The sequence below is a fragment of the Choloepus didactylus genome, chromosome 19, assembly GCF_015220235.1.
Source record: "Choloepus didactylus isolate mChoDid1 chromosome 19, mChoDid1.pri, whole genome shotgun sequence".
Lineage (NCBI taxonomy): Eukaryota > Metazoa > Chordata > Mammalia > Pilosa > Megalonychidae > Choloepus > Choloepus didactylus.
Window position 1 is genome coordinate 14,132,675 of NC_051325.1, and position 12,940 is coordinate 14,145,614.

The window sequence follows — 12,940 nt, forward strand, 5'->3', positions numbered from 1 at the left end:
TCCTGCCTTCACCAAAGGCCCGCAGGCAGGGAAGAGCCTGCAGGGGAGTGAAATCGATTATTAACTCGGTAGTCTTGTCCTCAGGGGTGTCTAGGGCAAGTGACAGACAATCGCCCTTCTCCCAGGGCCCCCAAGCCAGCAGCTGCTGCCCTATTCAAGTGACACGATGCAAAGATGCTCTTATGAATTTGAAGGATGAAGGCAGATGCCACATTATGAATCCAATGGCTTGCTTTGTTCAACATTCCCAGAGTCAGAATCAAATATGACTCTTGGGATCCAAAAAACCTGGGAGGCGACAACTCGAAGTAACAAGATGTGACCTTTGGGTTAAATCTTTCGGGCTTTTAGGAAGCTTTGTCCCATAATGTCTGAAAACTTTTTGAGTGGCCCAAATAATACATATTTGTTCTATACACTTCACATACTAGTCCACTTGACTCAGTACCCTGTGTTTATGAGCAAATCTTCAGACTCTAGAAATCATGCAAGTGAGAAGTAGCTGACTGATGGGGAGTGGTGCCGGCACCTAGGGCAGGACAAAAGGAGCTGTCTGGGCTCCTTGTTTTCGAGATCATTTTCTAGGTGGCCATGTGCCTCAGTCTCCACTCCTGAGAATGGGATGTGCCTTAGAAGCACCCGGAAGGAGCTGTACTGTGCATAAATTGGCAAGACAAGAATCACGAGTTTGATTCACCGGCTTGAAAACTCCCAAGAGGCAAAGAACACACCACAAACCCCTCGTCCAGATGACAACAACACAACAATGGCACTATTTTAAGCACTTTCCATTTAATCCCATGCAGCAACCTTACTCAATGCCTGCTTTACATTCTCAACAGAACTAGGCGTAGGAGTACGTTTATCACATAGTGGATTTGTCTCCCGAATACTCTCTCGCAGCAGAAATATCAAAATCCAAGATTTATTATTTAGCTTTAAGATCAAGATCATTACTTCAAATGCAGATACCTCTCAGAAAGACAATACATTAAGCCTGAGTGTTCTACTAATAGAAAAACAGTATGAAGTCACAAATGCAGGCCACATATGTAATTTTACATTTCCCAGTAGGCATTTAAAAAAAATAAAGATAAACAGGTGAAATTAATTTTAATAAATTTTATTTAACCCAATATATTCAAATTATCAATTAGACATGTATTCAATATATTGAGGTTTTAACTAAGATTTTGAAATCCAGTGTATACATTTTAGTTACAGCACATCTCTATTCTGACTAGCCACATTTCAAGAGCTCAACAGCTAATAGTGGATAGTGGCTGATATACAGTCTGCTCAGCTCTACACTGTTTTGGGAAGTAGCTCAGAAGAAACAAGAGAATAAGAAAAGGAATAAAAGGAAAAAGAGTTTATGAATAATGGTGTTAATTTACAATTTTAATAAAGGTAAAAACACGACCCTCCTGAAAATGTAAAAATGAGCACATGTCGAAAATGTATTCAACTCATCGATTTAGAGGCAACCAGTGAGATGATAAAAACAATCTGTTATACTTGAGGAGCTGGGTACTTACAGTCAATTTAATAAAGGAATATTAGGATAAGATTGCTGGGCTAGATACTAACTGGTTAATGTCCTAAAGGGACGTAAACCGTAACCTCTGAGGTTATCTCTTCCGCTAGACAGAAATTATTTGCACCTAAACTGGACAAAAATCTACAACTTGATCACTGTTCTGAGGGGGTTGTAAAGCAGACCAGCAAATTATTCAGCATTTATGCAGCTAGATGGTACCCTCCCCTTGTTTTCAAGAAGTGTGTATGTGTGTGTGTGCATGTGCGTGCATGCATATGTATGTGGCATGAACCCACTCATGCACTCATTGGCACGTCTCCTTTTCTGATGGATGTGTGTTGAATTTTCATTGACAGGCCAGTGAGCCGCCAACACTCACAGCCTCTGGCTCTCCACAGAAACTAGGGCCAGACGCTGACCTGGCTCTGGTGGGCTGCGTTCGGGGACACTCGGACTTGGCACCAGACACCAAGGTAACGCTTCCTGGGAAACAATGATCTTGCTCCGTGCTAGTCAACAAGGCGTCATGTGCCCCGAGCTAGGAGAGATCAAATGCACAAGAGTCCGTGAGGGCACTCCAAGAATTATTAAGGAAGACAGAAATCTGAGGCTCTGCCATGACGATTATGAGTGCAAATTGTAGATGAAAGGTACCCTCCTAGGATACCAAACACTTAAGGAGCTGAAGCACACAAAATAACATGACACCTGGGGAGCATACATTCCGATTCTTTCAATAATTCCTTGCTTCCCATTCCCACTTGCAGATCCAGAGGGTAAGTTGGGTCTTGCCACTGGCTGCCTGGTTTGGCAAATGCACCCTTTCCTTTCACCTCCGGCCTCCTGCTCACAGACCCACAGGTCCACCCCAACCCCACTAGCTAACTTCACTTTGAACTGTCATCATGTCATATATTTGCTGTTGTAAGTTTTGAACTAGGCAGTCCAAACACTGAAAAGAGATAAGATGGAAATATCAGACATCCCTCCAAAATTAAGGCTCTTTAAATAAAAATTTAGTATGGTTTCTTACTGTGCACGGGATTTTACTGTCAAGCTCCCGGAACAATGACACCCAGTCGTCTTGCTTGGCAACGTTCCAGTTGGGATAATCCACAAAGGTCGCCTGGGCCATGATCTCTTCCTTGTCATTGCAGAGAGTAACGGCCAGGTTTGCCTTTTCTCTATGGAAAGATTAAAATCATACACAAGAATAAGATTATCAAAAGTGAGACAAGAACATGACTTTTTTCTTGCTCTGTGGGCTAGTGGAGCTTAGCAACTGCTGGATGAGGTTGGATGAATCTTTCCAAGATTTGGATGCCACGTGGCACCAACTTTAGGAGTAGGTCTTTCTAGCTATTGGGTGCTATCAACTAAATTTCTATTGAAAACTGCATTTCATTAGAAAGATGTTTTCACATGATATTATTATGTACCCTTCCCTTGCAGACTGGCTAAGAAAATTAACTGCAATGTTTTCCCTATCCTTTCCATGTTGTCAATACCACTGTGTTGGTCTAAACATGTATACTTTGAGTGACCAATTCTCCCAGTTTGACTGGGATGGGGGCTTCCTAGGATACAAAACTTTCCCAGTGTTAGGAAAGTCCCAGACACATGTGCTCAGCAGCTAAGAGTTCATCTCTATCAGCATTCTTAACCAACTTCCCTAAAACCTAAGCCTCTGTCCCTGGGCTAAGTGATTCCTATAGAATCTGAACATCTGAGATATCACCCGATCCAGCCACAGAAATGGAAACCCTGAGAGATCTTGCTTAAATTAAAGCAACCCAATGAGTTACTAAAAGACAAGGGAGGAGAAGCATGCCTTCCAACTCTTACTCTTGTGGTTGCCCTAAAGCAATGGTGTGTTATCCCATCACATGGCCGGACGTGACACCAAAAGCTACGACTTAGCGTGTTTTACATATGGACAACCATTTGTATATAAACTGAAATGCTGAATGAAATGTACTGGTATCTTAAGTTGGAGGAAAAAAAAAAAAAGATGTAAGCTTTCTTTCCTAAAACAAAGCAGGCAAAAGTTACCCGTTTTCCTTATTAAGAGGAATAGGAGAGAAGACAGCAGGTAGTCAAAGGAGGAGCAGAAGAAACAAGGGAGAGAACAGGAAGAAAGCTACATAGGCTTTCCATTTGTATTTTTATGACCAAAGTTATACATTTCCGTGGCAGAAAAATCTAGAAAATACAAACAAGGGACAAGCTTAGAAAAAGCTGGAAAAGAGAAAAGAACATTTGAAAACTTGCCCTTCCTACTACTCCCAAAGGTAACCAACCACTTTCAAGATTTTGGTGTCCGTCCCTCCAGACTTCCTTTTTGAGGGTAGCTATGCATTGGAATGTACTTTGCATGTTTTTAAAAACAGAATTGCACCATCCGTACTGGGAGGAACCCACTTTTCCCACTGGGCAGCATTTTATTTTACTAGAGCCATTCACCCAACAGAAGTCTTTCACACACAGGCATTTCCTGCACTTTAACTTCATTTTTTTTTCTTTGAATCAAATAACTTTTTATTTAAACAAGTATATTTTAATAGGAAATTTACATCACTACCATAAATAGAAAACCAGTATCCCTTGCCATAAATGGAAGGTAACTATACAAATAAAGGTATAGCTCTTAAAATAAAAATTGCTCAAGCACGTAGTCAGGTAAAATAGTCTGGGGTAACACCAGGGTTAGGGTCATCTTTGGGAAACAATGTGCTAGGGATGTTGATATCTCAACACTTAGGGCCACCGTCCCCCTCACAGGAAATCACACCCTTTAGCCACAGCCAACTGAACCAGGGGTGCTCCTGAACCAAGGACCCCGCCCAAGCAGTAGCCATTGTGAAAAGAGGAAGCAGGCTGTCCCTTGGGTTTGTAGAATATTTACACAGAAGACTCATTACTAGTAGAAGGAGGCAGCCCCCTTTCCCCGCTTCTGATTCGCTGGTGTCCCTGTCCCTCATTCCATCCCTGAGGCAGCTCCCTCAGCTCTAGGTCTTTGCAGCTCCTCTGCCCAAGTTCCCAAATGGCCTCAAGCTGAGACCTTCAAACTGAGGACCCAGCACATGTCAGCTACAAAGGCGGTGGGGGTGAGGGACAGGGAGGAGGTTTGCCAGAGGTGAGGAAAGGGGCCTCCAGCCCTCAGGAAAGCAAGGGGAAATGCGCTCTTGGGAACCTAGTTCGAACTTGAAATGCATTTGTCCCTGGATAAAAGGAGGTTGAATTCTATAGTACAGTTAGCAAAATACTATACCATCCAGAAATTAGAGATTAAATAAGCTTTTGTGGGTCGGCCTGGGAACCCAGCCACTAATAATTTTGTTTCAATGGGAAAATGCACTGCAATTTCCAAATAGCTGACTGTAAACATGAACTTTTGTAGCATTATCCTTTTGTATGTATGATTTCCATTTCTTATTACCTCTTAGCCATTATGTCCTCTACAGGACAAATAATCATTGCGGGAGTAAAGAAGGGAAAGAAGAGGGAGAAGGGGGTGGAGAGAGAAGACGTGTTTATTACTCTTTGTACTAAGTAAAATTCTAGCCAAAGGAGCCCTACTGAAAACATGTTTATACATGTATATGTATATATTTCATGTAAAATACCTTTAAGCTTAAAGATCTCGTCCAACAATTGACATTATAGCACTTTTCATTAATGTCTTGTTTATTCAACTGGTTTAGGGAATTTCCAAGTACAGCCATAATTTATTCCATTAAATTATATTTGATGGAAATCTTGATGAAACACAGTCCACGTCTTCTGCTTTGTTGAGCAGAGTGAATGAACCAGAACTTAATGTTCCCTTTACGTCCAGTGCGTACTTAACTGCATTCTGGCTGTTTTCTCCCTCCACTTTCACAGTCACTATGATAGCTGCACTCAATGTGGCAGAACCTTTTAGCCTATCTATTAATCTGCTATGCTTAATCTGCTTTTTTCCTCTTCTAAAATTTAGCAGGATATTTAGGCAATATCAGTTTGACTCACTGCCACATCCCTTTGACTAAGAAGGCAGCCAATTAAAAAAAAAATGGAATAAATAAATAAAGAGAGAAACCAACATTTTTAGAAATGCCTGTAAAATAAGTCACTAAGCCTTGAAGTTGGCCTGGAGCGGGGACTGGAGATACCTAATAGGAGAAATGAACGACTACATAGGCTTTGTAGCAGCTGTTTAGAAGCTCAAAGACATTAATAAAAATGCAAATTTCCTTTTACTTCTGAAAATTGGCTGGCGTTTAAGGTAGGTTGCAACCTTTTCAGTTATAAGGATCCCATTTTAACATAAAAAAATTTATTTCACTACTCTTCTCCCATATGCCATAAGTTATACTTTCTGTATCTGCTGATCCAGAAAATACATAAACACATTATACTTGTGGGAGCAAGGGACCCTCACAACCATCTCAGGATCCACTAGGGGTATGAAGCCCACATCGGGAAAATAACTCAACTGGCTCTCAAAAGACAAACTTCCAGATAAGCAGTATGTGACCATGCGTAGGGTTTGAGAAAATAGATTTCTATAAGCTTTTTTGTTTGTTTGTTTAACATGGAAAGTTTATTTGCTCAAATAAACACAAAACAGGATGCAAGCATTGCCATGACAAATATACAGAAATATGCAGATCAACATAAAACAGTAATTTAGTTTAAATGAAGGGAAATCTCTTTAAATGTTATGGCAACATATTTCCAAGAAGAATCCTTTCTTCAGTTAGGTTAATTATACATTTCAGTAAAATAAAGGTGATAATGGATTAAGCAGAAGTTAGTGTGTGTGAATTCTCCTTAAAAATAAAATTCCAACTCTATTAATCCATGCCAGTTAAATACTATAACTAAAACTTTCAAATAAATGCAAAAAGAGAGAAAGGAGTTAGTTACATTTTTGTTTGAATAGTCCAGAGAAAAATGGTTCCTACAAATACAGCAGACAAACTGTTAAGACTGACTGATCTAGAACATAGTGTAGTACTGAATTTCAGTCTCAAGTTGTGCTAAATGCTCATCATTAGTATGGCACATTTTGGTCCATGATGTGGTTTAATGCCAAGCTAGATCCCAATTTGTTACAGAAACAAAACATAGATTACTACTGCTCTTTGGTTTGTTTGTAAATACATATATATATTTAAAAGTCAGGTATACTTCCACATAGAAAGGCAGGTTTTCTGAGGAGCAATCTGCAGAAAGCGGTCTGGGATGTGCCAGGTAACATGAGGCTCTCCATGGAGAGGCGCTGGGTCAAACTGAAGGAAGGAATATTTTAAAGTGCCATCTAATTCCAGGATAGCAGCCTGTTTCCAACAACAGTAACAATAATTGGAAGCACTGAAGATAGTAAACACATGCTGATTGTGACACCAGGTGTATCCCTCCATTACAAGTTGGTGAGGCCGTTGGCGTGGTTAAACATTTCAGAAATGTCTTGTCCAAAAGTGTAGTCAGCACCCCACCCATCATGATCATCTGGATCTGACCACAACAAATGACACATTGGGACCTCACGTAGCACATCCTGTAAATGGTCCAGGGCTCTTACATGATCCAATATATGTATGGATGGAGAGAGGCCACCATGGAGGCAGACTCTACCATCTACTAAAGCTGTCAAATAGAACTGCAAAATATTTCCAAACATTGGCATTTCTGTACTTTCACATACATTCATTATGATGGCCATATACTTGGGTAATTTGTGGGTCCTCATGGTTCCTCTCAATATTGTAATGCGTTCTGGATAACGCACCTTTAAAGGCACAAGAAGAGTCACCGTCTCCACAGAATAATAATCTCTGTCAACACAGTCACCCATGAATAGTTTGTGTCTGGTCATCTCTCACCAATTCTAAAGAGTTCCATAAGATCGTGGAATTAACCACAGACATCTCCACAAAGATACCAGGACAATGAACCCCTTGCACATTTGATTCTTTTGTTAAAATTTCCTTAGGCTTTTCGCACAGGGTCTGTACTTGGTTCTTGTTAAGCTGCTGACATTCGCTCAGCTGCTCGACCCACTGGTCCAGCTCCTTGGTGAACACCTTGTCATCCATGGTGGTGCTCCCCTTCCCTACCACCCTCTCCCCACTTCCCACCAGCTCCCACCAGGAAAGAGCTGGGAGGGCAGCCCCGGCCCCTGTGCCCCACCCAAGTCCCTGTATAAGTTTTTGAAGAAAAAAAAATCTGTATAAAGGTCCCAATTTGTACCCCCTTTCTCTGCATTTCATGTTCTGAATATCCTGAAAAAGGAACTACCTGTGAAGGCTGAGGAAGAACTAGCTGTCACAAGGACAACCTAATCACCTGACCTCCTGCTCAGGCCAAGCTAACAACCTTCACACCTCATGAGGGACAATTCATAAAAGCACACTGGCTAACAACGTGTGGGTTTATAATTCACGTATATTGTATAAGGAAACTCATTCACGTGATAAAGATTCAAAACGTACAAAAAGGCTTATACCGAAAGGTCCCCCAAATCCCACATACCCTAAATCCCTGAATTTTGGTGTATATTACTAAAAATAGAATTATAATAAATCCTATTTGGTTGTCTTTTTTCCTGTATTATAAACTATCCTACGAATATGAGCTACATAATTGGTTTTAATGCATAATATCCCATTGAATACTCCCCTTTTGATGGACAAATGTTTCCTTTTTTTTTTTTTTTTTTTGTTAACTCTGAAAAATAATTCTGCAAAAGTACAAGATGAGGCTGATGACCAGCTTGGGCCAGAAAGTAAGGAAGTAAGGGGACATGTAAAAAGGATATGGCATCACTTAATTAGTGCAGAATTTTTAATAAAGTTGATTGTAAATGTTTGGAAATGGATAGAGATGATAGCACATTATTGTGAGTGTAATTAACAGCAATGAATTGTGTGTGTGATTGTGGTTGAAAGGGGGAAGTTTAGGGTCATGTATGCCACTAGAAGGAGAGCTGAAGGATGAAACATGGGACTGTATAATATGGTGAACCCTGTTGTGGACAATGAAGGCAGTTAATAGTACAAATATAAGAAGGTTCTTCCATGAACTAGAACAAATGTATGTCACTATTACAAGGTGTTAATAATAGGGTGGTATATGGGAAAAAACCACATTTAATGCAACCTATGGACTATAGTTAACAATAATATTATGATATTCTTTCATCAGTTATAACAAAGGTACCAGACCAATGCTAAATGTCAATAATAGGGGGGTAAAAGGACTATGGGGTTTTTCTTTTTAGAGCAATGAGAATGTTTTCAAATTGATTGTGGTGATGAAAGCACAACCTGATGATTATATTGAGATTCTACATGTTGGGCGGATTGTATGATGTGTGAATAAAACTGCTTTTGAAGGAAAAAAAAAAAGGATACAGCATCAAAATAACAAGGCCCTTGAAGTCCCAACACAAATGCTACTCCTTTGCATAACTTCCTCTTATTTCCCCAAGCTGACAAAGGTACCTCTTCTCTTGTACTCATCCCTGTATTTTATAACACTAGACCCCTTTTAAAAATGAGTTTTACATCTTATATGTCCTTACACTGAATATTCCAGTTTATCATAGATGCTAATCCATCTCAATTTGGGTGCATCTCAAGCAATTTTATCCCCTGTTCTTTGCAAAACTGTCATAACAGAAGCATGAGGTTTCTAGAAAGCGGCCAAAGGAGAAAGCTGGCATTGGATCCTGCTTACTTCCTGGAGTTCCCGATCTCATTTTGAAAATATTCTCTGCACAGTCCTTAAGTTGTGTCTCTCTGTGTGTATGTGTTTATTAATATTTTAGCTGTTTTCCATCCAGGGGTTGTCATTAAGAGGTTTAGTCCACTACAATACCATAAATTAAAATAATTTCATTGGCATACATATTTTCAAGCATTTTATACATATTGCCCTACTGTACTCTAGTAAAATAGAGTCCATTTACATTATATTCATCAGCATGCTAATCAGAAAACACAAACTTCAATGTCTTAGGTTGGCCTTAGTTTAAACATTACAATCATAGATAATATGAAGCTGTATGAAATCCAAAATGCTGGGCTATTTCTTGACTTTTTCAATAAAAATAATGAAGAACAGATTAAAGGATAATATATTCTTGTGTCTTCAGAGGTTCTATAAATAAACAAAACAAGGAGAATAGAGCTCTTTTAAGAAAAGCAAAACTACACATTTTTAAGTTTAGAAGAATGTCAAGAGCAAACTGAGGCTCTGTCACTTACTACCTGCTTGACCTTTGAGTAGGCCTGAGTTTTCTTATCTGTAAAATGGGTATGATAGTAGCTACCTCAGATAGGTGCTGGAAGGAGTAAATATCACGATGACTGCAAAGCATAGAGTCTGGCTTAAAATAAATTCTAAAAATCTGGTAGCTATTATCATTAACTTGCCCCATGTGACTCTGCTGTAGGTATAAAAAGTTAAGATTTGAACTCAAGTTTGCCTGAATCTCAAATCCATGACAAATCCTTTTGAGTTGCTCATTGTTACAGGACTTAGAGATTCAGTTGTTCCCAGATATCTCTTGCTCCTTAGAGCAAGTTTCCTTGGGACACGTTTTTTTCACTGTGCAGTGAGCTCCCCATTTCCTCACAGTAAACCCCATAAGGACAAAAGAGTAGGATCCCTTCCTAGTGTGTGATAAACTTGGTCAACATTCTTGTGCTTACTTAGCTAAGTACTTACAGAAGATAGATGACATTAAGCCTCCCAAACAGCTTCTGGGTAAATTTTCTCATGAGGCTTTTGATACAATAAACATCGTGCGATTCTGTTCTTCGGCAATGAACCACTTCTGACTTTCCTCTTGGAGAAGTGAGTACCAACATTTTTAATCCAATCCCTAAAGGAGAGAAAAGAGTCCACTATTAATCAGAAATGATAAGCCAGTTCGGTTACAGTATTCACAAAATCGGACATTAATTCAATTTCCTTCTGGTCAGAGTGAATGTGGTATTTGGAGATCTGGTGCAACACATTCTCCCCTGGGAGTGGGTTGTGACGACTGTCACCGCAAACTGGCTGACATGCTTCTCCACAGGAGAATGAAGTTTCTGAGAATCAGTCTGTCTAGAAATTTCTGCAAATGTACTCTGTTTCCAACACAGCTACTTTAAACTATTCTAACACTAGGGCTGAAAAACATTGAAAGGAATTATTTATGGGTTCAGTGTTCTCTATAATTTAATCGGCCACAACTGCATGTGATCACAAGTTAGAGAGGAAATATTTACAGCTGCTACCTATGTTTCAAATAGAGTTCCCCACATGGGAGCTCTGAATTACAGAAGCCCTGAGAGAGATTTTGAGGCAAAAAAGTTACAAAGTCAATTAAGTAGGAAATGCTCATGCAACCATCTTCCTAAGGAGTCTTGGCGCACATTAAAAGTTTTGAGAAGTTCCATTATAAAGAAAACTTCTTTCTTTGTATATCTCAGCCTTTCCCACATCCATTTTGAGCAGAATCTCTGATGACAGGAGCAGTCTTGTGTTCCAGAAAGACACTTTGGGAAATGCTGCTGACAGGAATAGTATGCTATAAAATGACTTCCACTCTCCATCTCTCTCTATTTCTCTCTCACACTCTGTTTCTCTCTCTCTCCTTCCTTTCCTTCTTCCTTCCTAGGCAAAAATATTTTACTATGTACAGCCAGCAAGCTTGAAAATAGGGAAATTAATTTCTAATCATTGTATTGACTTTAAGTACAATATGGAACATTTCCAGCCTCTGGAAGCCTGCCTCATCAACATCCCAGACAATCTACCCCTCTAAAGGTAACCTGTCACACAGTTATCTATCACGCAGTTATCTATCACAGAGATGTTCTTTGCCTATTTTTGAACTTCATATAAATGGAATTATATAGTATGTATGATTTTATTTCAAAACACATTGCATCATTTGGTTTTTGTTGTTATTTAGATATATTCTTGCATAATTCTCATTTTGTCAAAGTAGCAAAGCATGTCAGCCCTGAGGGACCTGAGGGAGCACTGGACCAAGTTCTCCTCTGTCGGATGAGGAAACTGAGGCACCGGAGGCAGAGTGACTTGCCTCAGGACACACAAGCTTGGACAGAAATAGAACGATGGGTCTCTCCTTCCAGTCCAGGCCTGGTCCCTCCTCTCTGCTGGAATGAACTGTGGGCAGGCTCTGTGGAGAAATGGTGTCCATTGAAGTTCAGCTGCTCACTACCCGAACCCTTCAGATGCTAAGGGTGCAAGGTGCAGGGGGATGCAGAGGGGGTTTCCGGAGGATGGCAGGCTGGAAGCCATCCAGGAATCCCCACCTGACGGCCTTCACCTTGGTGAATTCACATGATCCCCAACTTCACACACTGACAAAGGGGTCTCATCAGCATGCTCAAAGCAAATCCAGCTCTCAGGTGGACCTACATTTTAGAGGCTCAGGGAAACCAACAGGAGGAGTCCAAATGCCAATGGATCACACTGCAATGGGAAAGCTAACGGTAGAGCAGTCCAGTCGTTTCCACAGACCAGGCAGTAAACAAACAAGTCAAGGACAAGTCTGACTTTCTCCTTTGACAGCAATGTGGTGGAAGGGAAGCACTGCTCCCCTACAGAGTGCTATGGGGCCACTGTCAGGCAACCGTGATGTTGGGGGTGACTGCTGTAAATTGGGCAGCTTGAATATCTTCAGCTCCAGCCCGTGGTTGCCTTCTGGACATCAAGAAGTCGCTATATTCCAATAAAACTTTATTTATAGACACTAAAATTTGATTTGCATATAACTTTCATTTGTCACAAAATATTCTTTAGTTGTTTTTTTTTTCAATTATTTAAAAAATGTTGAAAAAAAAATTCTTAGCTCACAAGCTGTACAAAAACAGAGCATGGGCCAAATGTGCCTCATGGCCTGTAATTTTCCAAACACTGGGATAGTATTTTTCAAATCTGGGGGAAAAATTACTATTAACACAAAATTCTATACCTAGCTAAATAATTATTTTAAAATGAAGGTTGAAATCAAACTGAAAGAGGATAACATTCAAGAAAAGCAGTTGAAAGGACAAGTAAAAGGTGTATTCCAGGAAGGAAAAAATGTTACTATCAGAAAGGAGTGGAATGCAAGATTAGTGCTGAGGGGGAAAAAAGGTAAATCTGCAGGTATATCTAAATAAGCATTGATGGTAAAAAGAAAATTAATAATATTAATAAATTTTGCTTAAAGGCAAAGTTGCACTAAATTACCAGAGTATGAGATGGAAGTATAGCATTCTAAGGTGTTTGTATCTTTGAGAAGAGGCTAAAAATGATTAACTTTAAATTTTGTTAAATTATACATAGCTACAAATTTAAGGGAAATCACTAAATAACCGTTCATTTAATAGCCATTTGTTTATTTTG

The 12,940-nt window shown here is 39.8% G+C and overlaps 1 protein-coding gene and 1 pseudogene across 7 annotated transcripts in view; both read right to left on the bottom strand.

Annotated features, from left to right (window-relative positions):
• The window catches only part of CFAP61 (cilia and flagella associated protein 61), a 302,443-nt gene that overhangs the window by 288,495 nt on the left and 1,008 nt on the right, over window positions 1–12,940 (bottom strand). For 6 of the 7 annotated variants that reach the window (XM_037812259.1, XM_037812260.1, XM_037812258.1 and 3 more), the window contains exons 2-3: window positions 10,259–10,415; window positions 2,574–2,724 (exon numbers count right to left, since the gene is read on the bottom strand). In XM_037812259.1, the coding sequence (XP_037668187.1) occupies window positions 2,574–2,724; window positions 10,259–10,401 (294 nt within the window). In that variant the 5' untranslated portion in view covers window positions 10,402–10,415. Of the gene's footprint in view, window positions 1–1,959; window positions 2,079–2,573; window positions 2,725–10,258; window positions 10,416–12,940 lie in introns of those variants that run through there. The other variant, XM_037812261.1, reaches the window with a different exon arrangement.
• LOC119516085 lies at window positions 6,139–7,629 on the bottom strand (annotated as a pseudogene).